The 24,607-nt window shown below is 50.4% G+C and overlaps 12 protein-coding genes across 12 annotated transcripts; 6 read left to right on the forward strand and 6 right to left on the reverse strand.

Annotated features, from left to right (window-relative positions):
- Positions 1-153: 153 nt before the first annotated feature.
- On the forward strand, positions 154-1,227 carry P175DRAFT_0511058 (uncharacterized protein; the record flags this gene model as incomplete). Its single annotated transcript, XM_040898562.1, has 1 exon — positions 154-1,227. The coding sequence occupies one exon, from the start codon at positions 154-156 to the stop codon at positions 1,225-1,227; it is 1,074 nt and encodes a 357-aa protein (XP_040749987.1).
- A 287-nt stretch (positions 1,228-1,514) lies between these two features.
- On the reverse strand, positions 1,515-2,310 carry P175DRAFT_0443164 (snoRNA-binding rRNA-processing protein IMP3; the record flags this gene model as incomplete). Its single annotated transcript, XM_040894164.1, has 3 exons — positions 1,515-1,688; positions 1,824-2,184; positions 2,279-2,310. The coding sequence occupies 3 exons, from the start codon at positions 2,308-2,310 to the stop codon at positions 1,515-1,517; spliced, it is 567 nt and encodes a 188-aa protein (XP_040749988.1).
- Positions 2,311-2,560: 250 nt separating this feature from the next.
- P175DRAFT_0443426 (putative DnaJ domain protein) lies at positions 2,561-3,882 on the reverse strand (the record flags this gene model as incomplete). The annotated part of the gene is made up of 2 exons (XM_040894178.1): positions 2,561-3,641; positions 3,716-3,882. The coding sequence occupies 2 exons, from the start codon at positions 3,880-3,882 to the stop codon at positions 2,561-2,563; spliced, it is 1,248 nt and encodes a 415-aa protein (XP_040749989.1).
- A 549-nt stretch (positions 3,883-4,431) lies between these two features.
- On the reverse strand, positions 4,432-6,726 carry P175DRAFT_0494966 (uncharacterized protein; the record flags this gene model as incomplete). Its single annotated transcript, XM_040896044.1, has 2 exons — positions 4,432-6,239; positions 6,333-6,726. 2 exons carry the CDS (start codon positions 6,724-6,726, stop codon positions 4,432-4,434), a joined length of 2,202 nt encoding a protein of 733 aa, XP_040749990.1.
- Positions 6,727-7,933: 1,207 nt separating this feature from the next.
- Positions 7,934-8,252, forward strand: P175DRAFT_0503394 (uncharacterized protein; the record flags this gene model as incomplete). The annotated part of the gene is made up of 1 exon (XM_040897627.1): positions 7,934-8,252. Exon 1 carries the CDS (start codon positions 8,095-8,097, stop codon positions 8,248-8,250), a length of 156 nt encoding a protein of 51 aa, XP_040749991.1. The 5' UTR covers positions 7,934-8,094.
- Positions 8,253-8,502: 250 nt separating this feature from the next.
- Positions 8,503-10,448, forward strand: P175DRAFT_0318374 (uncharacterized protein). The gene is made up of 3 exons (XM_040892839.1): positions 8,503-8,982; positions 9,070-10,134; positions 10,291-10,448. Exons 1-3 carry the CDS (start codon positions 8,636-8,638, stop codon positions 10,298-10,300), a joined length of 1,422 nt encoding a protein of 473 aa, XP_040749992.1. The 5' UTR covers positions 8,503-8,635; the 3' UTR covers positions 10,301-10,448.
- An 853-nt stretch (positions 10,449-11,301) lies between these two features.
- Positions 11,302-13,823, reverse strand: P175DRAFT_0518056 (putative C6 transcription factor; the record flags this gene model as incomplete). Its single annotated transcript, XM_040899029.1, has 8 exons — positions 11,302-12,155; positions 12,179-12,451; positions 12,472-12,694; positions 12,768-13,008; positions 13,049-13,295; positions 13,322-13,488; positions 13,542-13,636; positions 13,707-13,823. 8 exons carry the CDS (start codon positions 13,821-13,823, stop codon positions 11,302-11,304), a joined length of 2,217 nt encoding a protein of 738 aa, XP_040749993.1.
- Positions 13,824-14,365: 542 nt separating this feature from the next.
- P175DRAFT_0318975 (uncharacterized protein) lies at positions 14,366-16,186 on the reverse strand. The gene is made up of 2 exons (XM_040892840.1): positions 16,045-16,186; positions 14,366-15,511 (listed from the first exon to the last, which is right to left on the reverse strand). The coding sequence occupies exons 1-2, from the start codon at positions 16,057-16,059 to the stop codon at positions 14,693-14,695; spliced, it is 834 nt and encodes a 277-aa protein (XP_040749994.1). The 5' UTR covers positions 16,060-16,186; the 3' UTR covers positions 14,366-14,692.
- A 407-nt stretch (positions 16,187-16,593) lies between these two features.
- P175DRAFT_0511065 (uncharacterized protein) lies at positions 16,594-17,686 on the forward strand (the record flags this gene model as incomplete). The annotated part of the gene is made up of 2 exons (XM_040898563.1): positions 16,594-16,630; positions 16,695-17,686. The coding sequence occupies 2 exons, from the start codon at positions 16,594-16,596 to the stop codon at positions 17,684-17,686; spliced, it is 1,029 nt and encodes a 342-aa protein (XP_040749995.1).
- Positions 17,687-17,864: 178 nt separating this feature from the next.
- P175DRAFT_0442148 (putative tubulin-specific chaperone Rbl2) lies at positions 17,865-18,334 on the reverse strand (the record flags this gene model as incomplete). The annotated part of the gene is made up of 3 exons (XM_040894108.1): positions 17,865-17,966; positions 18,019-18,105; positions 18,167-18,334. 3 exons carry the CDS (start codon positions 18,332-18,334, stop codon positions 17,865-17,867), a joined length of 357 nt encoding a protein of 118 aa, XP_040749996.1.
- An 849-nt stretch (positions 18,335-19,183) lies between these two features.
- On the forward strand, positions 19,184-21,497 carry P175DRAFT_0559421 (flotillin domain protein; the record flags this gene model as incomplete). Its single annotated transcript, XM_040900920.1, has 8 exons — positions 19,184-19,333; positions 19,416-19,514; positions 19,756-19,902; positions 19,976-20,294; positions 20,353-20,398; positions 20,449-20,966; positions 21,020-21,250; positions 21,322-21,497. 8 exons carry the CDS (start codon positions 19,184-19,186, stop codon positions 21,495-21,497), a joined length of 1,686 nt encoding a protein of 561 aa, XP_040749997.1.
- A 1,668-nt stretch (positions 21,498-23,165) lies between these two features.
- On the forward strand, positions 23,166-24,425 carry P175DRAFT_0503400 (elongin A domain-containing protein). Its single transcript, XM_040897628.1, has one exon. It carries the CDS (start codon positions 23,335-23,337, stop codon positions 24,340-24,342), a length of 1,008 nt encoding a protein of 335 aa, XP_040749998.1. The 5' UTR covers positions 23,166-23,334; the 3' UTR covers positions 24,343-24,425.
- Positions 24,426-24,607: the final 182 nt, after the last annotated feature.

A 24,607-nucleotide genomic window follows, 5' to 3' on the forward strand; every position in this document is an offset into this window, starting at 1 on the left:
GGCATTCATTCTTTCATTCTTACTGAAACTCACTTCTATGGACCTTTGCTGATCCCCTCCGTGTGACTGGTGCCATTTGGCAGGGATATGCGAAGCTTTTCTACTTACAACTCGCATGGTGATTTGGCACCCGATGACGCAGGTGTAAAACCCATGGCGACCTCCTTCACATGCCATCATCGCCATCTTGCACCCGGGGGCTATGACCACTGCAGTTCTGGGCTTGCAAATAACCATAAAAACAGCCCCTCTCTGCACATCGCTTCGACCCTTGCATCGACTCCACTCCCGGGGTCTGCCCTGTCCTCTTGGGCGGTTACTACTTCCATATCATCCTCCCTCGACACCACCCCTCCGAAAGCGATTTCTCCGACTGTCATTACTGCCAATTTATCCAACACCTCGCTCTCTATCGAGGACGAGATGTCCCCGTCTCAAAGCCTCCGGGCCCCCAAGAGGAAACGGACCGTCTCCCCGCCCCAATCGCTATCGGCAAGGACTTTCGACGAGGTGCAACAGCAGCTTCGCTCGACGTCTCGCAGCAGCCGCCGTTCTGTGCCCCATAGCCGCCACAGCTCCATTCACTCTCACTATCGCACGGCAACCAATGCCTCCCTCACGCCGTCATCCGCACCAGACTCCCCGAATCGACGGGAGAACCTGCTGGCACTGCATCGAGAATCGTGCCGCCTATTCCAGGACCACGAAATAGGCGTGGTCCCACTCCCTGCAAGGCGGCGGTCCTCCTCTCCGCCGAGTAGTCCGCACACGCCTCCCCGGGCTCTGCGCACATCCTCGAACATCAGCTCGCCACCCGTGTCGCCAATCCTCGAGGCCCAACCGGCCGTTTCCATCGAGTGCCGCCGGGACAGTAGCTCCAAGGAAGCATTCTACACCACGCGCCATGTCGCGACGACCCCGTTGACTTTCCACCCGGCCCCCACCGTGATCGACTGGACGTCTCCGTCCACGCGCAGACGTGAGTACGAAGAGATCGACCGCGCAACCAGCGGAGTAAGGGGCTTCTGGCGCCGAGTCGCACCGCGGTGGTGCCAGTTTGGTCATGCGCGGGTTCCTTTTTTCGAGGAAAAGGACGGCAAGGGGAACTACGAGGGAAGCGTCCGCAGGTTTCGGATGGATCTCCCTGAGGAGCCCGTTGCAGATGGAAGTCCGCGCCGGGGGCTGAACCTGAAACAGAAATTAACGGTCCGTCGAAAAATGTATTGACTTTTTATATATATATATATATTTGTTTGACCTTATTGTTTAGAGGTGGACGGTGGGGGAGATTTGCATTATGATACCCAGTCTAGACATTATTATACAGTCATTTTTATTTCATTGTTATTCAACTTCTTTTTTTTTTTTTTTTTTTGTTTTTATATTTTTTTTTTTTTTTTTTTAGCAGTCGAAATCCAACATGCAGCCAAGTCACTTTTCCTATAAACACAGTTCTAGAATGATACCAAACGCCATTGCCAGGGTATACAGAGTAGTCTAAGTGCACAAGCACATCACATAAGATCAAAATCATCCAAGTTATCCCGATACCGCATAATACTGCGCTTGATCTTGCTGCTATCCACCCAGGTGACGAAATCCTCGAGGTTCCGGGTAACCAAGTAGGCGGGATCCGTAACGACCTCGGAGCCAACGCGGACATGGCCTTGTTCGATAAAGGTGACGGCCTGGCCGGGACGAGACACGATTAGCGTTGCGTTGCGTTGCGTTGCGTTGTCTTTCCACCTCGCGGCGCCGGCCTCTTTCTCTCCATCGAAAGAAAGAAAAAAAAAAAAAAAACGGGGGGAAGGGAAAACACATACAGTCTTAATATTCTCGACCATGCCAGACCTCGCCATCACAACGGCCAACCTCCGCCGACAAAACGCCGACACCGTGACTTCGCGCTCGACACGCGATAACCCGGCCCCCTGCTCGCGGGACTGCTTCAGGATCCCCATGCGCCACAGCTTCTCGAGCACGTCGGCCTCGAGCTTCTGGCGCACCGGGTCGCTGTCCGGGTCTAGTTCGGATAGCTTGTGCGCCAGCTGCCGCAGGGATCCGCACAGCGTGCTGTATTTCTTGTAGTCTGTGGGGTCTTGTAGGTGGTATCGTTGGCGCACGGCATATTCGCGGTGCGAGTTGTCGGATTTGTAGGTTGTTAGGTTTACTTTGCGGAGGAGTCTTGATCATATATATATATATATATATATATATCATATCAATGTTAGTGCTCTCTGGAGGGGTTTTGGGGGTGGATTGTGGTGGATGGACTGACTTTTTCTCGTGGTATTTTAGTTGACGGACCATTGTGTGCTTTTGTTTCAAGATACCTACCGTAGGTAAGGATAAGGATAGGTAGGTAGGTAGGTAGGTAGGTAGGTTTGTTGTTCAAATATGGTTGGTGATGCAGTGGGTAGAAATTTTTTAACAAAGGCGGTGTGTGGTTCCCGTCGTAATGCAAAAACGGGTTCAACCCCCTACACTACGGAGTAAATATACGTAACTACTAGGAGTAGACGGGGAGACTCCCTTCATAGAGAATGAAGAGGAGAATGATCTATAATTCATCTCTAACGGCTGGTGGTCGTCCCCCGTCCGTCCCCAGATCGACCCCGTTCTTCTTCCGCCACTTCTCCCACAGCGCAAAAAAGTCCTTTTCCATCCCGCTCTCCATCTGGTCCGGCAGAATCACGCTGTACTCCACGTACAGATTGCCCGGCTCCTCGTCGTGCTGGTCATGGAGATGCCCCGCCGAGTAGAACGGCATGCCCTCCCCCCGCACCGTTTCCACCGATAGTGGCTGCACGACCGCGCCGCGCTGCCGTCCCAGCTGCACCACGTGTCCATCCAGGTGCGTGATGTTGCGCGTCCAGCCGCCCATCCACGCCTCGCGCAACGAGAGCGCCTCTTTCCAGAACAGATCGCGGCCCTTGCGGCGGAAAAACGTCCCGTCCGTGCGATGCTCCTCGGCCTTGGCCAGTTCGGGCTCCTTTTCCTCGAGAATCAACACCAGATCGCCCGCGATCCAATCGGGGCTCTCGTCCGCCTCGTTCTCAAACACCAATCGCATCCCTTTGTCCATACCCGGCTCCACCGTCGCCGACGTCTCGACTTCCTTCCGCACCACCCGGTGCCCGTGACAAACATGGCAGGGCTTCTTGATTGTCTTCCCCTGCCCGCCGCACCTGTCACAGGGCATCTGCACCTGCTGGAACATCCCAGGAGCCAGCATGTGTTTCTGAATCACCATGCCACGGCCCGAGCACTTGTCACAGGTGATGACCTCGCGATCTGCCGACCCTGTCCCCTCGCACGCATCGCAGATCTGCTGCTTCTCAAGCGTAATCTCGAACTCGCGCCCGTTGTAGAAATCGCGCAACGGCAACCCAATCCGGAACTCCATATCCGGGCCGCGTCGGTGACCCGGCGCATGGCCAAAGTGCCCGCCGCCGCCGAAAAAGCGCGAAAACAGGTCAAACGGATCATTCCCTTGTCGGCCAGCTGCTCCTCCGCCCTGTCGGTGCTGATTCACTCCTTCATGCCCGTGTTGGTCGTAGATTTTCCTTGTGGAAGGCGTAGACAAGACCTCGTATGCTTCGGCGATTTCGACGAATTTTTCCCGGGCGGTTTCGTCTCCTCTTTTTTTTTTTTTTTTAGCTAATATTTAGCACCTGCATGTCATTTTAATACGAAAGGGGAAGGAAGAACTTACGGATTCTTATCAGGATGATACTTCTTACTCAACGTCCGATATGCCTTTTTAATATCTTTCTCCGACGCCGACTTATCCAACCCCAACGTCTTATAGTAATCCTCCACGGCCAGCGCCAACTGCACCAGGACCAGCGCCAACACCAGCGAAATCAAGAATACACGCATGATGTTGAAGGTCAGCACTGCATCTGCATCTGCATCTGCTGCTCGGTGTCTATAGGTAACGAGACCCGCGCCGAGCCAGAAGCTAGATCGTGCTGTTTGTGTATGGACTCGGAGCTCGGTAGTCCACCAACTCAAAAAGTAGATACGTGGATGATCAAGTGAGACGATTGGCGGGAATTGTGACAAAAGTAGTAATTCGAATCTAGGGATGTATCTTGTGAGAGAGATTAAATACTCAAGATCAGTGAAGATCTCAAGAAACGTCAAGGGTTTGTTTGTGTGGTGTCGGAGGTGTTTCGTCGGTCATTGAATCTTGCGTTCCTGGGAGCTTTCGATTTAGGTGGCCGCATCGGCGGGGGTTTGTCCGCTCCGATCACGTGCTTCCGCGGGGGGGTTCACGGTTCCTGTTTCCTGTCTCCTGCACCTGCACAATAGTTCCATTTGGAAATGAATGATTGAATTAATGCTAATAAAACATTCTTGTGTTGAAAGAAAAGGAAGAAAAATGCCATCAGAATCATAAGAAAAGACTATACAGAACATAAGGCATCAACGCGGAACATCAAAGATGGCGTTTCGCCAGGTTTGGTGTAACCCGTGGCTTTCATCTCCCTCTTCTATGGCTTCCTGCGCCTGTATTGCCTCCTCATGCCATGCCTTGACAAGGCTGCCTGGTGCGTAAACGCCTCGGAAGACCCCAGTGCCAGCGGTGTCGATGCCAATATGAGCTTCGAGGTCAGGGTCGCTCCCTGGTTTCAGTCGAGCGAGGACTGCCCGGACAAAGGTGAATAGGTCTGGCGGGCTAGCGATGCGAGCCGCTCGAAGGCGTTCTCGAGCAAACACCAGCTCCCGGTTGAGAGCAGCAGCAGCCTGGACGATTTGCTCGGCGATGCGCTTCTCCAGAACCCGGCGGAACATGTGCTTGAGGAACGGCTTGGTCAACCAGAGGAGGAATCTCCATTTCCCCCGGTGCACTTTGTAGTCGAGCTTGTGGATTCGTACGCGCACGCCACGGAGGCTGAAGATCTGCTCCAGGCGTTCGCGCCCCACCTCCACGTCAAGAGAAATATCGATTCCTCGCCGGTCGAGGTAGAAGCTGGCGACTCCTTCGTCGCTGAAGTGGAAAAAGGGCATCGTATGCACGCGGATCCAGTATCCAAACTCGGACGCGGCGATGTTCAGACCGCAGACGGTCGCAGTAAACGTGGTTTTTATGTCTGTCACTGCCTTCTTGGAATGCTTCTTTACAATGTCGATATCATTCCGCGTCGTGAGATGCATGCGATATGGGAGAAAGGATGAAAAGTTCACGGTGTGTCCGGGCTCTAGGATAAGGTTCTCCACCAAAAGGTCGAACTCTGGGGAGGAGATTTCTAGACGTGGGATAGGGATGTACTGAATACTGCGGAGAATAAGAGGAAGAAACACCTCTACCAGGTCTGCAGGCAATTTTCGCCGTCGGTCGTAGTATCCGTCGGAAGCATCGTTATAGAGTTTCTTCGTTGCGCTGAGTAGGTTGGAAACCGTCTCATCCTGAGAGACGGTTTGCAGGGCCCTTTTTGCCTGTTCAAGAACGCCGACCACCTCTTCTCGCAGGGTGGAATCGGCTCCAACCTGTTTGGATTTCTTCTTGAGCTTGTTCAGTTCTTCCGGAGCGGAGTCGAACGAATCCGGGTTCGTCATGAATTCCCGAATCGCAGAGCCCACCTCCGAGATAAGATCTTCAAATTCAGGGTCCCGGCTGGCATGCTGCAACACGTCATTGAATCGCTCCTCTAACGCCTGCCATTCCTGCGCGTCGCCTAGTGATTGAAGGAGAGCCCAGAATTTCTGCATCGCTTGCCTAAGGTCGTCGTTGATATCAACTTCCTCTTCCGCTGTGGAGGCGACATCCACGGTTGCCCTAGCATACGTTTTGGCATATTGCTGCAAGAGACGCGCCAGTGTCGCCACGGAGTCTGTATAGTCCTTGCTTTCTCTAAGTTGAACGACAGTTTGTTTCAGTCTATACATCAGGGTCTCTTGTTCCCGCCCGCATAAATGTTCCTCTGCAGATTCCAGGGCATCCCGACCAGTTCGAGCCAGCCCATCTCCTGCAACTTGAGCCACCTGAGCTACCCCCTCGCGAAGCTCCTCGTTGGAGGGATCATGGTCTTCGTCAGCGCCAGCGCGGGAAAGAGCATGTTCCTCGTCTTGAGAGAGCTTCAATCGCTCCCCAATGCGTCGAGAGGCGATAGAGAGGGAAAAGGCAGTATCGGAGAATATCTCACGTCCGACGATGGTTAGGTCTTTGATGAACAGACGAAAGTCGGCATTGGTCAGAAGAAGATTTCCTATCGTGCGAAAGCTATCATATGCTATCAAGGTATTAGCTTAGGTTTTTTTTATTATTTTTTTTTTTAAAAAAAAATGAAAATTATGAGAAGGGAAACTGAAAAAGGATGTAGTACCAGCTCTAGTATCAGCTGTAGCTTTGGTATGTAAGGCCCGTTGTGAAATATGGTTCGAATGGACAGAAGCTCTAGCACGGGAGAGATGCCAGAGAAACTCCTGCAATTGATCTTCTCCATTCTTGATCTGCAAGCACTCGATCAAGAGCTGGATCCATCGACGGCTATCTCGGACAAGCTGGCGCCCCACCGCGCCTAGATCCGGGGTACGGGGGTTGAAAATGTCCAAAGTGAGCCAGGCGCGGAGATTGGCGATGGTCTGGTCAGTGGAGGGCATGTAACCCTCGGAAAGAGCACGGAGCATTTGATAGGTATGTAATTTCTGATGCAGCTGGCGTTGCAGGGAAGCTTCGTCCTCGTATCGAGGCAGGAGGGGTTCCGTCTCGCCGGACATGTTGAGCAGCAGTTCACCGGTGTTGTGTTGGGAGGATACTGCAGGTGAAACCAGGAATTGATGGACGGTCAGTGATGGAGGGAGAGAGAAGAGGGAGAGAGAGAGGGAGAGAAGAGGGATTGCAAGTCTCTCGTGGTGGTGGTGGTGGTCGTCGTCGAATTGGTCTCCGAATGCATCGTTTCTTTACAGTTGCGTCATTGCCGCTTTATCGTCAGGTGACTGACTCTACTATCTACAATACTTTGTCTGATTGAAATGGGTTGGGGATGTGTGGCATGTTGAATGTATCAGAAGAGAGAAATGACTATTTTAGTCTCGATGGATATCGATATCATGATATCCCTCCGTTTACGAGTATAATCCAAGTCAAAAGTGACTGGCATATTTCCAACCTGTGCAGGAAAATCACGCATTCTGAAGCATTGAATTTGGTTACTGGACTTGAAACTACTCTGTACCTTTGAGTCTTGTCTCCACTGGTCAACCGTCAATTATTATTCAATGCCGAAGAGTCCCCATCGAGTAATTCCGATGTTGTTGTCGTGTGCTCAACTCAACTCCTTCCTGCATCTCGCATCAGATTTTCTCGGAATTCTTCTGTAGGACAGAGTCTACCTCGTACTTGTCGTCCCCGTCAACAAATACCTCACCTCTTTCTCTCTTTCAATTTATTTTCCTTCAATCTATCGCTCAATTTGGTTCTCCGCATTGTTTTTTTTTTCGGATTTAGAGACGCTTCCCGTTTTCTCCACTGCCATCGCTCCTCTCTCTCTGATTTGACCATGTACCCTCGGTCTCCCCCCAAAATTTCCCAAAAAGCTTCGTATCCCAATCTCACTCTCTCTGTCTCTTGCAACCTTCGTCCCCCGATATCCACCGTTGAGATCCCGACTGCCCTGACTGGTTCTTTACTCCCCGACTCTTCCCGATCGTTGGCCCCAGACTCTGCTACTAGCTGCCCACCGGTCTGGCTTCATAGTCCTCGCGACAGCCTCTCTCGAGATCACAAGGCCTGAATTGCCCTCCGTGGTCCTTTTTTTTTTTTTTTTTTTTCCTTGGAATTTCGGAATGCGGTGGATTCCTGCCCAGGGGGTTTCAATGTTAGCACACAGCAAGAACATACATAAAACAAGACTGCCGTCGGTGGTTTCGTCTCTCTCATCTCTGCATACTACTTCTATTGCTCCCTTTGGTGCTCGTCCTCATACTTTCTCTGCCGTGACTCAGTTGTCCCCAATGGCACGATTTCCCGCGCAACAGAGCCGGCCGGTCCATGCGACCCCCTCTGCGAACTATTCCGGTCCTATGTATGTGACAGGTCTTTCTCTTCTTCTTCTATACCCCTAGAAAAAAAAAAATTTCACACCAATGTGGCCTGGTAAAGAAGTGTCTAACATGCTATCGTCTAGCGAACCCAACTACGATACGGCTAACCCTGCCTACATTCGTAAATATCTTCGCACATACGGCCTAACACCTCCTCGCGCAGAGAGCTACGAAGTCCAGAAAACCCGCTGTAGGTGAAACTGAAAACCCCTGATGAGATTGTGACCCGGTGCCAAGCTAAATTAAAACGTAGGTCTGGCGCAGTTGGCCTTGAAACAAACGGCCATTGATAAGTTTCTCTATCTAAGCACCCTTCGCAAGAACAATGTCCATCTCTTCTACCGTCTGATTACAGACCACCTCAAGGTAAAAGATTTTAGCAACCTGGCCTCTCGTTGATTTTAAAAAACCCACCTAACCATCGAATAGGAATTGACCCCCCTGATCTATACCCCGGTCGTTGGAGAAGCATGCCAGAGATGGTCCGAGATCTACCAACAGCCGGAAGGTGAGTTTCAAATATCCCGGTCTATTACGGCCCATCCAGCGAATCAAGACAGCCTCTAACCCCCGCTCATTAGGTATGTACCTGAGCTGGGAAGACCGGGGTAACCTGGCTGCTGTCATTGCCAACTGGCCCCAGCCTAATGTGGAGATCACATGCATCACCGATGGTTCCCGAATTCTCGGTCTCGGAGACCTTGGCATTAATGGAATGGGTATCCCTATTGGTAAACTGGCGCTGTATACTGGTTGCGCAGGTATTCGACCTGAAGCTACCCTACCCTTGACGCTCGATTTGGGAACAAGCAACAAAGCCCTCCGGGAAGACCCGCTGTACATGGGCAGTCGCCGGGACAAGATTAGCCCTGATGAGGAGCTCGAGTTTATGGACGAGCTGATGTCGGCTCTAACGGAGCGTTGGCCAGGGTATGTATCTTAATCCCGAATTCCTCTTCTTCCCCCCCCTCCAGGATCTCCGAACCCGTACAACACTAACGGGGTTTCATTCTTCAGCATTATCATCCAGTTCGAAGACTTCAAGAATCCTTTCCCCGCGTTGGAGAGGTACCGAGATGTCTACACCTGCTTCAACGATGATATCCAGGGTACTGGTGCCGTCATCCTCGGCGGCGTGATCAATGCCGTCAAGCGCTCCGGACTGCCGTGCAAGGACCACCGTGCTGTCTTCCTCGGAGCCGGAAGTGCAGGTGTGGGGGTTGCGAAGCAGATTGTTGCTTTCTTCATGCGCGAAGGAATGACCGAGGAGGAGGCCCGATCATGCTTCTACCTCGTTGACAGCAAGGGCCTGGTAACTGCTGACCGGGGAGACAAGCTCGCCGATCACAAAGTCTACTTTGCCCGAACAGACAACGAGGCTCAGCAATTCAAGACGTTGGAGGAGGTCATTGACCATGTGAAGCCGACTATGCTGATGGGTCTGTCCACTCTGGGCGGAGTGTTCACCCCAGAGATCCTCCGCAAGATGGCGGACTGGAACACTCACCCCATCGTCTTCCCTCTCTCCAACCCCTCCTCCAAGTCCGAGTGTGACTATGAGGCCGCTGTGACCCATACCGATGGCCGTGTTCTCTTTGCCTCCGGCTCCCCCTTCCAGCCCATGTCCTTCACCAACTCAACCGGTGAGACCAAGACCTACTATCCCGGTCAGGGTAACAACATGTATGTCTTCCCCGGGATTGGTCTCGGTACCATTCTGTCCAAGGCTGTCAAGGTCACCGATAGCATGATCTATGCCTCCGGTGAGGCCCTCTCGAAGGCTCTCACGGCGGAAGAGATTGACTGTGGTCTCCTTTACCCCGATCTCACCCGAATTCGCCAAGTCAGCATTGTCGTGGCTCGAAATGTCATCCGAGCTGCCCAGCAGGACAAGGTCGACCGCGAGATTGCTCTTCGCAACATGAACGATGATACCCTCGATGCCTGGATCAAGGTGCGCATGTATGACCCTCACTCCGAAGTCCACGCTCTGGAGAGGGAAGTCGGTGCTATTCTATCCAGCCTGGGTTCTTCTCTGAACCTAAATGGCCTTAATGAGGACGCGGAGAAAAATTCTAAATTGTAAGGACCGGTATCCCCCCTCTCTCTTCTTCTTCTTTTTTTTTTTTTTTTTTTTTTTTTTTTTTTTCATTCATTCATTCATTCATTTTTTTTTTCGGTGCATCCCCATTAAATCTTCCTTTTGTCGATTTCTCTTTCTAATGCTGGCATAACCAGGTTGGCATAAAATTTTTGGCTTGGAGCGCTTTTTGTTGATCTGGCGTGTTTTGCTTGCAAGACAGCTGCCCATTCCTGTATACCCCATTTATTCACCGATTTCGGCTACCTTAATACCTTTTTCTCTCTTGTCGCATACCGATTGTAGGTTTGGGATTGGTTAGCTTACATACTGCGGGGTTTGGATAAAATTGGATGATTCAATGAACATGGTTTAGAACTTTCTTACGGGCTTTTAAGCTATCCTACTTCCTAGGTCCCATTGTCAAGGTCTACTCTGTATACAGCCCAACTTGCAACTTGCGAATGCGAACTTGTCCACGGTCAAACCAGCATGAAGTGGGGAAGGCACATACACAGTACTACTTACTACCTTACCCTTGTGATTCGATTCGCTGTCCAATCCCTTCACAACATTTAAGCTTCTGCCAGACAGCGCAAATCATCCCATTCTTCTGCCGGGGATCCTTGCCCGCGATCTGGCATGCACTGCACTGCACTGCACACTGCACTGCACTATCCACCCCCCCAACACCATGTGAAATCAGCCCGGCCCGTCCAGAGCTCGAAAGTATAGACCCTTGTCTACTTTCTTTTACTCTTTGAGCGATCCCTTGTCATGTGGTTACATGACTTATACAGCTTATATACTGTAGTTGGTTATAAAAACGCTGATGCTAACGTATAACTATTAGGTATGTATGTATGTATGTATGTATGTATGTATAGGCCATTCTCACAGATCATCATCATCCTTTCCCAAACACATATATATCATGCATTCATGCATTCCTGCATTCCATCATAAGTTCTGATAAAATAAATAAATAAATAATAATATAGGTAGATAGATAAACGGCGCTATTTGTGGAATATTAGTATTAGATTAGCCATTGGTTCATCACTTACTTTACGATAACTGGAACTATATGTATCTATGTATCTATGTATCTATGAGTATGTAGTAGGTTGTGTATGTGTATGAGTATGAGTATGAGTATAAAAGTGTATTTACAAAGAATCAAACGGCCCCGGGTCCCCCACTCCCTCCCCACTCCACAAGTTCCCCGAGAACCCCTCGAGCGTTTCGAAATCCGGCATCCAGAATGGCCCGTCCTCGAGATCGATCCACGGAGCTAGCTGCAGCGCCATCCGCACGCCGTGGTCCTGGCTCGTCGGGTCAATTCCTGTTCCCGTCGCCGTCCCCGCACTGGCCGCTCGTCCGAAGCCCTGGGTTAAGTCGGGGGTACCAGTGACTCCGGTGGTGGTAGTGGTAGTAGCATGAGGATCTGCACTGGGATTGGGATTAGTGTTGGTGTTAGGGTATTCAGGTGCAAGAGGAGGACCACGGGGCCCCGGACCAGTGCCGACAGCAAAGCCCGCGTTAGAATGTTGTTGTGCGGCCATGAGCTCGGCCATTCCAGCGGTCTTTGCCGCCTCGCTACCCTCCAGTTTTTCCATTGCAGCGTTCACAAGATGCTCAAAGGCGTCTCTGTATTTCTTCACCCACGCCGCGCGCTCCCCCATGACGAAAAGCACCGTGGAGCAAGCGCGGATGTCGTTGCTCATCTGCACCGACCACACGCGGTCTGTATGTGTCCAGAGCGCGTAGAGAAGCGTGATACCCGCCATGAAGACCGTTTGCACGGTTAGAAACGAGTGTCCGTATTCCAGGGTTTGGTGGAGGCGTTTATGCGCCTGGCAGACATCGCCAGCGGCGCGCAGGCAGATGTGATAGTAAGGGTCTGTGAGGGGGAGCGAGGGGAGGAAAGGCTGGATGAGGAGGCGGACGGCGCGGTTGTAGTGGAGGATTGGGTAGTCGAGGTCGGAGCCCGAGAAGCGTTCGAGAGCGGCGGCTTTCCACTCTCTTCGAGTTCGAGGAAGAGACGGTCCATTTTGGAGCGGAGGGAGTGTAGCGGACGGTCTGCACGGTATATCTTGTGTTGGATGTGGGAGTCGATGCGGCGAAGTTTGCTTAGCTGAATGGAGAACGTGAGGGTAGTAATGCGCTTATTATTGGGGGAGGAAGAATCGGGTGGGAGGAGACCGGGGTCGCGGACATCGTCGTCGACATCGATGGGGAGAGGAAGGTCAATGTCCCTGTCGGAGATGCTGAATGGTCGTCCGAGGGACATAGACACAACCCGCTCAAGGTAGTATACTGTCCAGAAAAAAGACGACGGCGCATTTGCGCGGTGATTGGATCCAGGTTGTTCTCATTGGCTTTGCGGTGGAGTCCGAGATCGATTGCTGTGCGTATCGCGAGTCCTATCATGTACCAAACACCCTGACTGGATGCAGAACGGAGATGGTATATAACCAGAAGCGTCATGGCTTCAACGTTTTCTACAGATCGTGTTTCACACATCCCTGGCACCTGTTGGAGAGCTGTGATGTAGAATCTCTAAAACGCATGGGAGAAGTGACAAGGATGGGAGAGCGGAGGAAATACCTCGGGGGGGGGGGGGGGGGGGAACGTAGTTGTACTTCTCGCTCAACTGCATTGTTGTCGCGCCAATTGCATACGCCAGATATAACTTGAAAATACCAAACCTCTCAACCGGCGTGAGTTCCTCCCGTTTCGTTTTGGCTAGTCGCCACCGGCCTTCATGCAAACGCCAGAGCTCTTTGCGGTCGAGGAACGGATAGCGGACATGGAGCCGTGTCAAATAAACGTGCAGAATACGCGCCCCCAGTTCGTCGTTCGGGGGTTCCGTGCTCTTCGCTAAAAGCTCATCCATGCGTAATGTGCGCGGACCGTCGTCGGTTCCCAGGAGCTTTATCTGACGGTAGTGGCTGTGGAGGGAGACCAGTTGCCCCGGGTCCCCAGGATGTCGTAAGGTTCCCTCTTCCGCCACCAGAGAGAGTAGACTGGTTGCGTGACGGAGATAGGACCTGATTCCATACCGTTGCTTGAACCATCTCCCCAAGGTTGGCGGCCAGTGAGAGCCCCGAACTCGACCCGACATATGCCGGTGCTTCAGTTGAGTTGATAGCAAGGAACCCTACCAACTCACCGACGGCATTGCACTGCTGTTGCCTGCAGCAGAGCCCTTTTGTCCTATCTCTTGGTTTTGAGGAGACAAGATGGCTGTCACAGGGTGCGAAGCTTGGCCATTACTTTGACCAGGTCTCATCGCTCTCGATTGCAGTTGTGACTCAAGATATGCGATGCGCTCTTCCAGAGCGCGAGTGTATCTGCATTTATTAGCACCTCAATCACCAGCGCGTAAATAATAGTAGAGACGTACTCATTTGGAGATCCATTCTCCTGTCTTACGGATGCCTTGTCGCACTCAGCGCCGGCTTTGAGACAGTTGGAGCAAACGGGGTAATCATTATCACACTTCTCGCATTAGCAAGACATAGTATACGACAATCTCAAGCTGAACAGGGCTCGTATGGGGCGTGCTAACCTTCTGCTTCCGGGTCTTGCATCGGGTACAAGCCGTCCTACCACGCTTTCGGGGATTATAATCTCGAGACGGAGAAGAAGCCCTTGTCTGAGGTGCGGAAGACTCAGAAACATTCATGACGCAGAGTGGATGGGTCTGTCATGGTTGTGACGGTGGTGGTGTGCAGTTGGAGAAAGGGAGTTCCTGGTTTGCACCCAATTTCTCGAGACGAGTCTATCACCAAGACGCGGTCCGGAGATGTCAATAAATTCTGCATCTGCATCTTGAATCATTTCAATATAAATTAAGATAGATAATCCGAGTCGCACTAAATACATAGACAGAGAATTCATTAAATAATTGATTCAAGTTGGTAGGAAACAACAACACTAAGATTATATGAAACAGCCGTATCGAACAATAATCAAAGTGGCAGTAACGGAACAAAATAGATACTGTCTATTGACAATGGATGAAGCTGTAAAGGCGAATATTCTATTGCCAGTCCAGCCGATAGTAGAGCATAGTGTATTCAAGGAAATACCGGCGCGGGCGAGAATCCAGTAGCTTCCAGCACATATGGAAAGAAAACAGATAAAAGAACAGATTGAGACAGAAAAGAGCGGAGAGGGAAAGAGAGAGAGAGAGAGAGCAAAAGTAGTTCCATCGAATCCAAGACCTACATCGAAGGCCTTGATATCTGTCACAAAATACGCTTCAATTTGGTTGAAGCGAAGGGTCCTTGCTTAGGCCGATCTGTATCTCACTAATCATCATTATTTAAAATGAAGACCCAGATCTGGTTGTGGAGCCAATGCTAGCATTCTCAGTCTCGTTAGTTGTCCGAGGTGCGCCTTGAAATCTTCGACTGGTTATAACGACCAGATCTCGCCGGACGAAACATTAATATCAAAGGTAGTACAGTCCAGGTGGTAAGGATACTGCAATGAAATCGGGAAAATCAGCAAGAAAGGGAGCTTTCGCTGACCGTGAGGTAGTCGAATATTCTACGCGGGATTATTCTGCGAATGAGTAGGTGGCAATGGAACCTCCAAGGCTCCTCCTGATGGTACCCAAGGCGACTGTCCCCCCCGGGTACTAGCCCTGCGGGCTCTGTCGTATCGGTGAGCATCCCCGGCATGTTTACTGGATCCATCGTTATCGTTATTCTGAGAAGTGCTAAATGGCACCGATGGGCCAGGACGAGGTGTTGTGGCCTGCTCAGTCACAGAACGAGGAGGCATATAGCTGCCACCAGTAACATTTCCTTGGTTTGGGAAGAAGCTTTGATTTAGAGCTCCACAGGTTGTACAGGTGAATTCAATCTTAAAATTGGTAAGGACTAGCTGGGGAGCGGAAGGATGGCCTGCCTGGTGGGCTGGTGTAGGGGATTTTGGTCGTCCAGGCTGCCTTGGGGGGGGTTGGTCAGGGCTCTGGAGATGATAAGAAGGAGGTTGAGAAGTAGATTGAGGGTGCAGCGAATGGTTAATCGAGGTCTGGTCATGTGGCGAGACTTCTTGGGGGGGAGGAGGTGGTGGCGCTGGTGGTGGTGGCGCTGGTGGAGGAGATGCTTGTTGCGGTACCTGGGCTGTAGGTTGTACTTGCTGGGGGTGTTGTAGCTGTGGATGAGCCGGCTGGACTGGTGGGCCATGGAGCTGCGGGGTGGGAAGGGTCGAGGTCCGCTGGACTTCATTTTGCTGCTGAAGGCCATCCATAAGATTTGGTTGCAGGGGCTCGGGCATCCATCGTTGCCCTGGAATCCCGCTATAAGCCGAACTGTCTGCCTGTCCTTCTAAGGGAGGGGGTGGTTGGCTCTCCTGCCGATCCTCGCCGCTGGATGTATTGGCTCCGTCGCTTTGGTTCTGTGAGCTCCGCTGCTGCAAGCGGATAAGTGCTCTCTGTGCCTGTCTGGTAGAGATATCATATCCGTGATACCTTTTGACTGCTTCCACAATGTCCTGTGCCTTGATTTTATTCCGCATATCAAAGAGCTTGGGGATTTCGCTGAGTAGGAAGCGTACATGGGACGCCTCCGAGCGCGCGGGAGTCTTGGTCGTAGAAGTCGCATTCCTCCGGCAGCTGTGGCTATCCTGAAGGCTACTGATGTACGTTGAATTTTTGTTGGCCCGACAAACAACGCGAAAAAAACAGTTGTTCGACGAGCGACAGCCTATCACCACGCTTTTCTTGTTGCTCCGTGTCACCCGAAGCTCCCAATGCTGCCTCACAGATATACTTCGCACCAATGCCTTGAACTCCTCCAGCGAAGGAAACCTCTGGCCCACATGGAGCCCTGAATACATCTCCGTCATCACGATCAGTGGCAACGGCGCAAAACGAACAGCGGCGAGTTCGTATCAAAAGTAGCTTCCATCAGTGTAATCTCATTCGTCGGATACCGGCACTAGGGATCAGAACGGTCGATTTCGCATCGTTCGCGTGTAAGAATTTCCCTCTAACTTATGACGAGAAGTAAGCTGCAACAGACTGAGATGTGGACGAGAGAGCATAGATCGAGGGAGCAGTAGTCGCGTAATGGGCATCACCAGGTTCAGTTGGGGCTTGTCTTCAGCACTCAGCCAGAGGCTCGCCGACCAGAACGAAGCATCTAATCCCAGCGGAGTTGACCTAAGGGGATTTCACAGCTGTTAGTAATTTTCCAAGGTCAGGATGAAAGTAGCAGCAATAGTGCCATCCGCATGGGGGGTTTGGAGGGAGATACGAGTGAGACAACCTGCTTTCCGCCTAGTGTGGGACTTGCCTTTCTCTAACAGACCGCTCACGATCCTACCGTTTAAACCCAGTCCACGGACAGGCTTCCCTTCTCTCGGTGACCCAAACGAGTGCAAAGCAATATACACAGTTCTTTACGCTCGGTGGCTATTGAAGGGAAATAAAATCATTCATCATGACATCTTATGGCCTCCTTGATCAGGCGAGCGAAGGTAGCGTTGTGCCGAACCAAAATGGTTTCCTTTCGAGCTAACATCTCGCCTACTCCGGCTTCAGATGCCCTACACAAGTCGCGCCTCCTGAACGTCGAAGAAAAACCCTTCAAGCGGATTTCCAAACGACTTCTGAACCCCGAATCAATTGTGATTTCAAACGCTGCCCTTCTTCCCACCCCTCCTCCCGACGGAACCGACGGCGGGGCTGCTGCAGCCCTAGAGGCAGAGAAACAGAAGAAACTTGAGGAATGGCGCCAGTTTCGCGACGACGTGGCTTTAGACTTTGCCGCGTTCGAAGGGAGCATTGCGCGCATTCAATTCTTGCTCACAAGCAATGAAAAAGAACGCGAACGGTACGTGGCAGAGAAGCTGCGGATTCTCGACACCATGCAGGCGGTTCGCGAAAACACAGCGGACCTGCGACTCCAGTTAGAAGAGGCCCAACGACTACTGGCACTACGGAAAAGCTATGATGAGTTGACAGATAAGATCACCAGCAACAGGCTTCTAAAGCCACGCGAAGACCAGCAGGCGAATCTGCAGAAATTACAGGCGGAAATCGCAGAGTTGGAGAGGGAAAGCAAAGACTACGCAATGACATGGACCGAGCGACGAGAACAGTTTGGCCGTATTGTAGAAGAGGGAATGCAACTCCGACGGTTGATCCGAGATGAAAAGGAGGAGGTGGAACGCCGAGAGGGTATGCAGGAAGACGAAGACGGGGACGATGGAGATGTCTCCAAAGGAAAATTGAGTGGATCCAACACCCCACGACCCGACCAGGATAGTTTCACCCCCTCCCAGCAGGGTCAAGATGAAGCTGGTCGGTCCCCTCTGATCCTACACGCGGACAAGGCAACTCCAGGAGCAGCAACACCCTTACGACAGGTAACTACTGCTGAAGAGGAGGGCAAAAACACACCTGACCAAGAAGACTCTACGATGGTAGACGAGGGTGAGGTAACCGGGGACGAGGATGCTCAACATGACGATTTGGAAGAAGGGGAAGAATTTCAGGATGAGCGTGCATTGGACAAGATGGACACAACATAAGAGGAATCCCAGATATAGCATTTACGGAGTCTGGAGCCTAGGTGGGTGGCGTTTATATCGGGACAAACCTTTTTAATTTCCACATTTTCATGCAATTAATATTTATTTTTTCTATCAATCATCACTTCATGTGAGAGAAACTTTTTTCATAAGAGCTGGGCATAACTTCATCATGCTATCAGGCAATTTCTCTCTCAGCAGTTCTAGCTTTCGCAATGGCGTCTTTTGCGGCATTAATTTGTTCAACGTTGCTTTCGGCGCCCTTCTTGCCCTCCTCAACCTATGGCCTGTCTCAGCTGGTGATAAGTTCCTCTTAGTTGGGTCACACTCACCAGTAGGCTATTAAGCTTGGCAATAGCTTCTTCGATCTTCACCTTGAGGGTGGGCAAGACTCTCTTGGTCTCTTCAAGGGCAAGACACTGTTACTCAGGGTCAGTAGGCCAGGCACTTACAAGACAAGGGTGTATGTAGACCACAAACCTCCTGCTTTAGAGTATACTCCCTATTCACATCTTCACTGGGATCTTGAGCCTCCAGCTTTTGGATTCTCTTTTGCTGCTGGTCCAGCTCGCTGCGATACGATGCCTCTTCCTTAACCAGTCGTAGGACTGAAGCAGTATGAATCTCTAGCTGGGAGCGCGGTGCCATGGTGCGATGAATTCTGGAAGGTTCTTCTAGTCAGAGCCAGCTTCTTTTTCTTTGATACCAACACGGAATAGATATCAAATCTATTTAAAAGAGTTACAGCGCGCCGAATTTTATATGGACATCGGCATGGACAAGTGACGCTGCTGTAGTCGTCATGGCTGCTCACACGGGATGCATATATCCTTGGTTCGTGGAATTCAAACGCAGAAAGAAAGAACAAAATATCCAAGAAACTTACCTATGGATTCCCAACCGTGTTCTTTATCTTCAAGACTTTCCTCCACCGAGGTTAATACTGATGGGCTGGAGTATGAAGCTCTTTTTCTCTCGCCTGTGCCCCTCCACCATGAACGACGCCAGACGCTCAAAGGAGTCATTTTGCATTGTTTGTTTGGGCGCGAGATTTGATCACGTGAATATTTCGTCAAGTTGTACTATTCCTAATTAGGAAATAGGCTCTATTACCTGTTGTATAAAGATGGATAGCAGCAGGAATTAATAGATCTCGTTGTGAGATTCAAAATATAGAGATGCATACGGAGTACAATATGCAGAATTTAAGACTGTATTCGAATATTTCTTCCGCTCCAGGGTCGAATCGATGAATTTATCCGTAATATACTCGTCCAGTTCCTAATTAGGACTAGTATAATTCGGTGCCTTTTACCCATTGTTGACAGTTGGGAGCTCCCCTGCACCTGCACACGCGCGTTGGAAAAGCCTCGATTACGGGGCGCTCTGTTCATCCTCTCGTCATGGTGGGAACTGTACCTTGAAGGATGAAGCGCCCGTGTTTGGAGCATCTTTCTTAGGAAATTCGCCAATTGAGTCCTTGGGCCGACCAACGTGATGGGGCAAGGGTCTAACCGAGCCTACCCGGGGAACCTCTCGTGTACGGAGTCCCTTCCCAGGGATCGTGCCCTGAAGCGGGTGCAATGGATCTTGGAGGAATACGGAACTCCCGGAGTGTCCCTTGAGAATGAGGCTCATTCTCTTGGGGTTTAGCCACCAGCTCACTCCCGGGCCTTGTGACCAACCACCGGCAGCACCGCCCCTGCGCCACTAATTGCCCGGTAAGCAGCTCTGCAGCAATACGAATCATGGGTCTGCCTTGTTGGCACCGTTTCCCGAGGGTGCCATGGTGTTTACGGAGTACGCTCAACCCCTATCCACCGGCTTGGTATGGGTCGAGGCTTTGCTACCTGGGCTGGGGGGCGCGCCGAGCGGATTTTGTTGCCCAATGACAAAAGAAGGGTGTCACCAGTTAACTACCATGTAAATAAACACTATGAGAGGCTGAACGAATCTATAAAGCTGGAAGTCTGTCCCTTGCATCTGGTTCTTTACTCTACACCATTCCAAACTACCTAGAATCAAGAGAAAGAAAGGAAGAAGAACTGCCGTCAAAATGAGGTATGTAGATTGTTGTTCGGATTTCTCGCACCTGTTCTCACAAGCTGTTGCGCAGATACGCTATTGCTGAGCCAAGCGAGTACCTCGTACTCACTGGAGTCGGGATCGCGGACATCGAAATTTGCAAGAAGGCATGGGTAATGCCATTTCAACGGGTATGTTACCAGCTGGAAAAGAACGGAACGAACTGGGTAGTGCTATCACGGGTATCTAACTAACTTGTCCAAGTGTGCGAGGATCTCTGTGATGCCCTTCGATTTCTCCCTCAACCTGCAGGCTATGACTATTGAGAAACTGCAATTTTCACTACCTGCGGTCTTCACTATCGGGCCCGATGACGAGCTACAAGCTCTCCGAAAATATGCCCTGCTGCTCTCTGGGACTACAGAACCCAAAGCCACAAAGACTAATGATCTGAACGCACCCGCAACCAGAAACCATGTCCAGGATATTGTCAAAGGCATCATCGAGGGTGAAACCCGTGTGATTGTTTCCAGTATGACTATGGAGGAGATTTTTAAGGAGCGACAAGTATTCAAGTCGAAAGGTTTGTAGATCATTCTCCCCATGTTTTACCACATAAGGCACTAACTCCAGAGTAACAGTCATCAGCAACGTTCAAAATGAACTTGCGCAATTCGGGTTGAAAATGTATAGTCGCCCTCGAACTGTCCTTGTGGTCTCTACTTACAATGATATAGTTATAATGCCAACGTTAAAGAGCTCCAGGACACCAAGGGCAGCGAATACTTTGCTTTCTTGAGCCGGAAAGCCCATGAAGGAGCTCTCAACCAGGCAAAGATCGACGTTGCTGAGGCTCGAATGAGAGGAGAGATCGGAGAAGCAGAGAAGAAAGGCCGCACGAAGCAGGAGATTTCCAAAATCGATGCCGATACCGCCGTCCTCGAGACCAAGCGGAAGGCCGAAAAGGCCAAGGCTGACTCGGAGCTCACGAACCGCCAAACAGAACTCGATTCCAATATCCAGATGGCCAAGATCGTTGCACAGCGCCAGACAGAAATGAAGGATGCGGAGCTTCAGAAGCAAGTTGAGACTAAGCGGGCCGAAACAGAGCTCGAGCGTCTCAGGGCTATGGAAGTTACCAAGAGCAAAGTTCAGCGTGAGTCTGCCCAGGAAGTGGCCGATTCTGGGTATTACGCAGATACGAAGGCAGCAGAGGGAAAGCTGTATCAAGAGAAGATGGATGCGGATGCCAACTGTACGTTCCCCCACCAGAATGAACTATATAACGGCGATACTGATTTTGCTTAGTTTACCGTGCATGCAAGGAAGCCGACGCGGCCTACAACTCCAAGAAGCGTGAAGCTGAAGGAATTCACGAAATGGCCAAGGCTTATGGCGCCCTTATTGATGTCCTTGGTGGTTCTCAGGCATTCCTACAATTTAAGATGATCGAAACTGGCATGTACGAGAAGCTGGCTCTGGCGAACGGCCAAGCTATCCAAGGTCTTCAGCCCAAGATTACTACTTGGAATACTGGTGGTGAGTATCTTCCTGTGTACCCGGTTTTCCGCATTCCTCGGCTTGATTATGCTAATAACAAATCAAAATAGACAACGCTGGTGGTTCTGGAGACGCCATGGGTCCAATTCGTAATATCATGCAGGGACTTCCGCCTCTTCTTAGTACAATCCACGACCAGACTGGTATCAGTCCTCCATCATGGCTCGCTCAGCTGCCGCACAATAGTCAAATTTCCAAGGCAGGCGTTTCAGATGGCAAGAAATAGCACATTCGCTCTCTCTCTCTCTCTCTCTCTGCAATTTCGTTTGATGACCCTATCGTTTCCAAAGTTTCATATGCCATGTACTTGCTTCTTCCATCTTCTTGTGTCTCTGTTCCTTTTCCCTGTCTTACTATACGATATACCTAGCGTGTTTTTTAGCTTTTTTTATACCATTTTCCTTAAGATTTTGCGCTGGTTCAATTTTCCGATATACCTTAGTTGAGTTCTAAATTGGTCTACTATCCTTTCATAATAACTTCATCCCAATAATAGTACTTGGTGAAGCCGATATTTAAGAGTATCGCTTTCACAAAGCAAATGAATTAGCATATATCAGAGCCCAGATCAACCCGGATAAGCTTCCATGCTGTCCCATATTACCCATAACCGACTTCCTGCTCCTACCTACTTTCCCCCCCAATATCCATTTGGCCTAAACTTGTCCCAGTGCTTCACAAGAAGCACGTAACCTCCGTCCAAACAGTGCCTCGCACAGAAATCCTCCCATTCTCGTGAAGTCGTGCCATCGCCTTCGAAACTTCCAGTTTTCTCTGTTATTCATTACGTCCCATATGTGTCTTTCCTCGTTTCCAAGGCGATGGACGAGCCATGGTGTCGTGCTGGCTGGCGGTTTCTACCAAGTCATTCTTGAATGGTGTTCGTTAGAGATATGTGTAAGAGCACAATGGAGCTTCTCGAGCTTCTCGAGTATAGAGAGATTACGAGGAAGCTGATTCAATTGCTGGGTTTTCTCTAGTCCCAGGGTTAGCATAAAAATACAAAACGGCTTTGAAGGATTATCTACGGTGGAAATGGACATCCGTGAAAGGCACAGGCACAGGGTAAGCGCTTACTAAATTTAGCAGCTCATCCAGAAGGAAACGAGACTGTGGTGACCCGAGGTGATCTATCATTTCTTGTAGTCAAGCTTCATTCGGTATCAAGTTCTAACCATTCTATCCATCTACATTGGCAAGTGCTGACACGGACGGTTGATAATTAGCCTGCAAATACCACACAGATAGATACCGTCACGCCAATTCGGATTTGGGCTTGCAGCTATTGATCTTCGTATCCGAGTCAGGCTGACACGCTTCAGTAATCTAATGCGGTTGTTATCTCGAATCTATAGTAGTTTGATGGGTTCAATCAATGTTCTTCCTCATGGCAGTTTCGCGCATCTAGACCAAATTGGAATATATCCCCCCAACAACCCCTGACAATAACCACTGCCACCAATGTCCTGCACATTGCCCTCCATAATCCGAACGGTTGAAAAGGATCTGTCAAGACAAAGACTCGACTTCTTTGAACGATAATCGTCCAGCCAATAGAATCATGTGATGTCGTCATCCGCCTTCGGGCGGAATCGACAACGGCGCATCTGTTCGCCCTATTTAAAGAACGGCCGAGCTAGAGTTCACGTCTTTCGGACAGTCATTGATTTCCGGGTTCTAGGTGATTATCGCATGCTTCTGCTAGTATGATATGTTATAATCTTCCCATGCACTCTTTTTGGTTACTTTTTGGCTCTCATTCGAGTTTGCGACTATGCCGCCTCCATCACTGCTCCAGCTCTGTACGGCAACTGCAATTCGGAACGTGAAGTGTAAGTGAGAGCATACCCCTTCATCTTTCCTTGAATTCATCTTAACATGGTCTTTACGGCAGATCTGAATGATATCGGAAATCTCCCTTACGCGCTTGCCCGCCCTTTCCTTCTGAAAATTGAAAGCCCCGAGAAACTGGTCTGTGGCCGACTCCTATCTATACCCCTTCAGCTCGACTATGTCTAATGTTATGATTCTAGAGAATGATAGAAATCCAATCCCCCCATATTATGAAAGACGATGTCGAACTATGGCTTGAGTTTATAAAGCGAGATATACCTAGGTGGGACGAGTATGCCTTACCGGAACAGCCTGAGTGTTGGTACGACGTCTACTGCGACCTTCAAGAGCAGGTCCAGAGGGCGGTAGACGAGGATGCAGAAAAGCTGAAGATGGCTCTGGATGGGATAAATTCAGAACGGGCTAAGCATAGCGCGAAATTCGTCACCGACCGACGTGACATTTGTCTGCCACGAGAGCGTCCAACGGCAAAACAACGGTATGCTTCCTACGATCGAAAAATGGGCGGCATTACCCCCGTTTTTGGCTCGACAAAGTCTGCGGCTAGTTCTTCGTCTGACCCTCTGGGGACTCCAATTTGGTCCTTTGAACGACCTCCACTTCTACGGTCCGAGACAAAGAAGAGAAACAACATCTTCGCTGCGACGAAAAGAAACACTGTCTTGGCAGTTCCAACTAAGCAACTTAATAACAGAGCTACCCAGGTCAGACAGGCCCCACGTTCTTTGATAGAGGAGCACCGTCGACCTTCTGAGCCTGCTATTGTCCGAAGAAAAGATCCGCCCATGCTAAGAGCACCTGGGCGGTCTCACTCTCATGGTATCTCTAATGTTAGAAGCCAGAGTTCTCCCGCTGTCAACTCTTCGTTGCAAGAGAGGGAAGCTAGATTACGTGCAATAACGATGGGACACGCCCCAAATTCCTCATCTCAATCGCTCACCGCAGCCAGGGTGGCCTCTCCCGCAAGACTAAGCTCGAGAAACGTTTCATCACTAGCAGCGAAGAAGCCCACGGATCCTTTACGAGTAGGGTCCAGACCCCAATCTCAAATAACACCTAGTACAAATATCGAAGATTATAAGTCTTCCGAGTCTGGGACAAATACAGATCCAGACGAGTCGAAAATGTCACCACCTCCAGCACCACGCCCCGGACCGGTTCGCAAGAGGCCTGCTCCCAACGTCTTCATCCAACCCAAGAAGAAGAAGGTTATCTAGCCGCCCGTAGCAATTTCATTCTCCTTCTCTCATTTTAGGACATATCTTTATTACATCGCATTAGCATTCGGCGATTTTTTTTTCTTACATTATATACGGTGGTGCTCGAGATAGCTCGTGTGCTACTTACTATGCTTTCTTTCTTGGGCAATTACCAGGTTGGGGATTGGCGTTTGGTCTTTGTCATTAGCTAGTGGAGTTCAGGGTCAAAGGCCATTTTTAGGAGGTTATACGGAATCGTTGCAAATATTGTCTTTTCGCGAAG

Source organism: Aspergillus ochraceoroseus (assembly GCF_002846915.1).
Source record: "Aspergillus ochraceoroseus IBT 24754 chromosome Unknown P175scaffold_7, whole genome shotgun sequence".
Taxonomy (NCBI): domain Eukaryota; kingdom Fungi; phylum Ascomycota; class Eurotiomycetes; order Eurotiales; family Aspergillaceae; genus Aspergillus; species Aspergillus ochraceoroseus.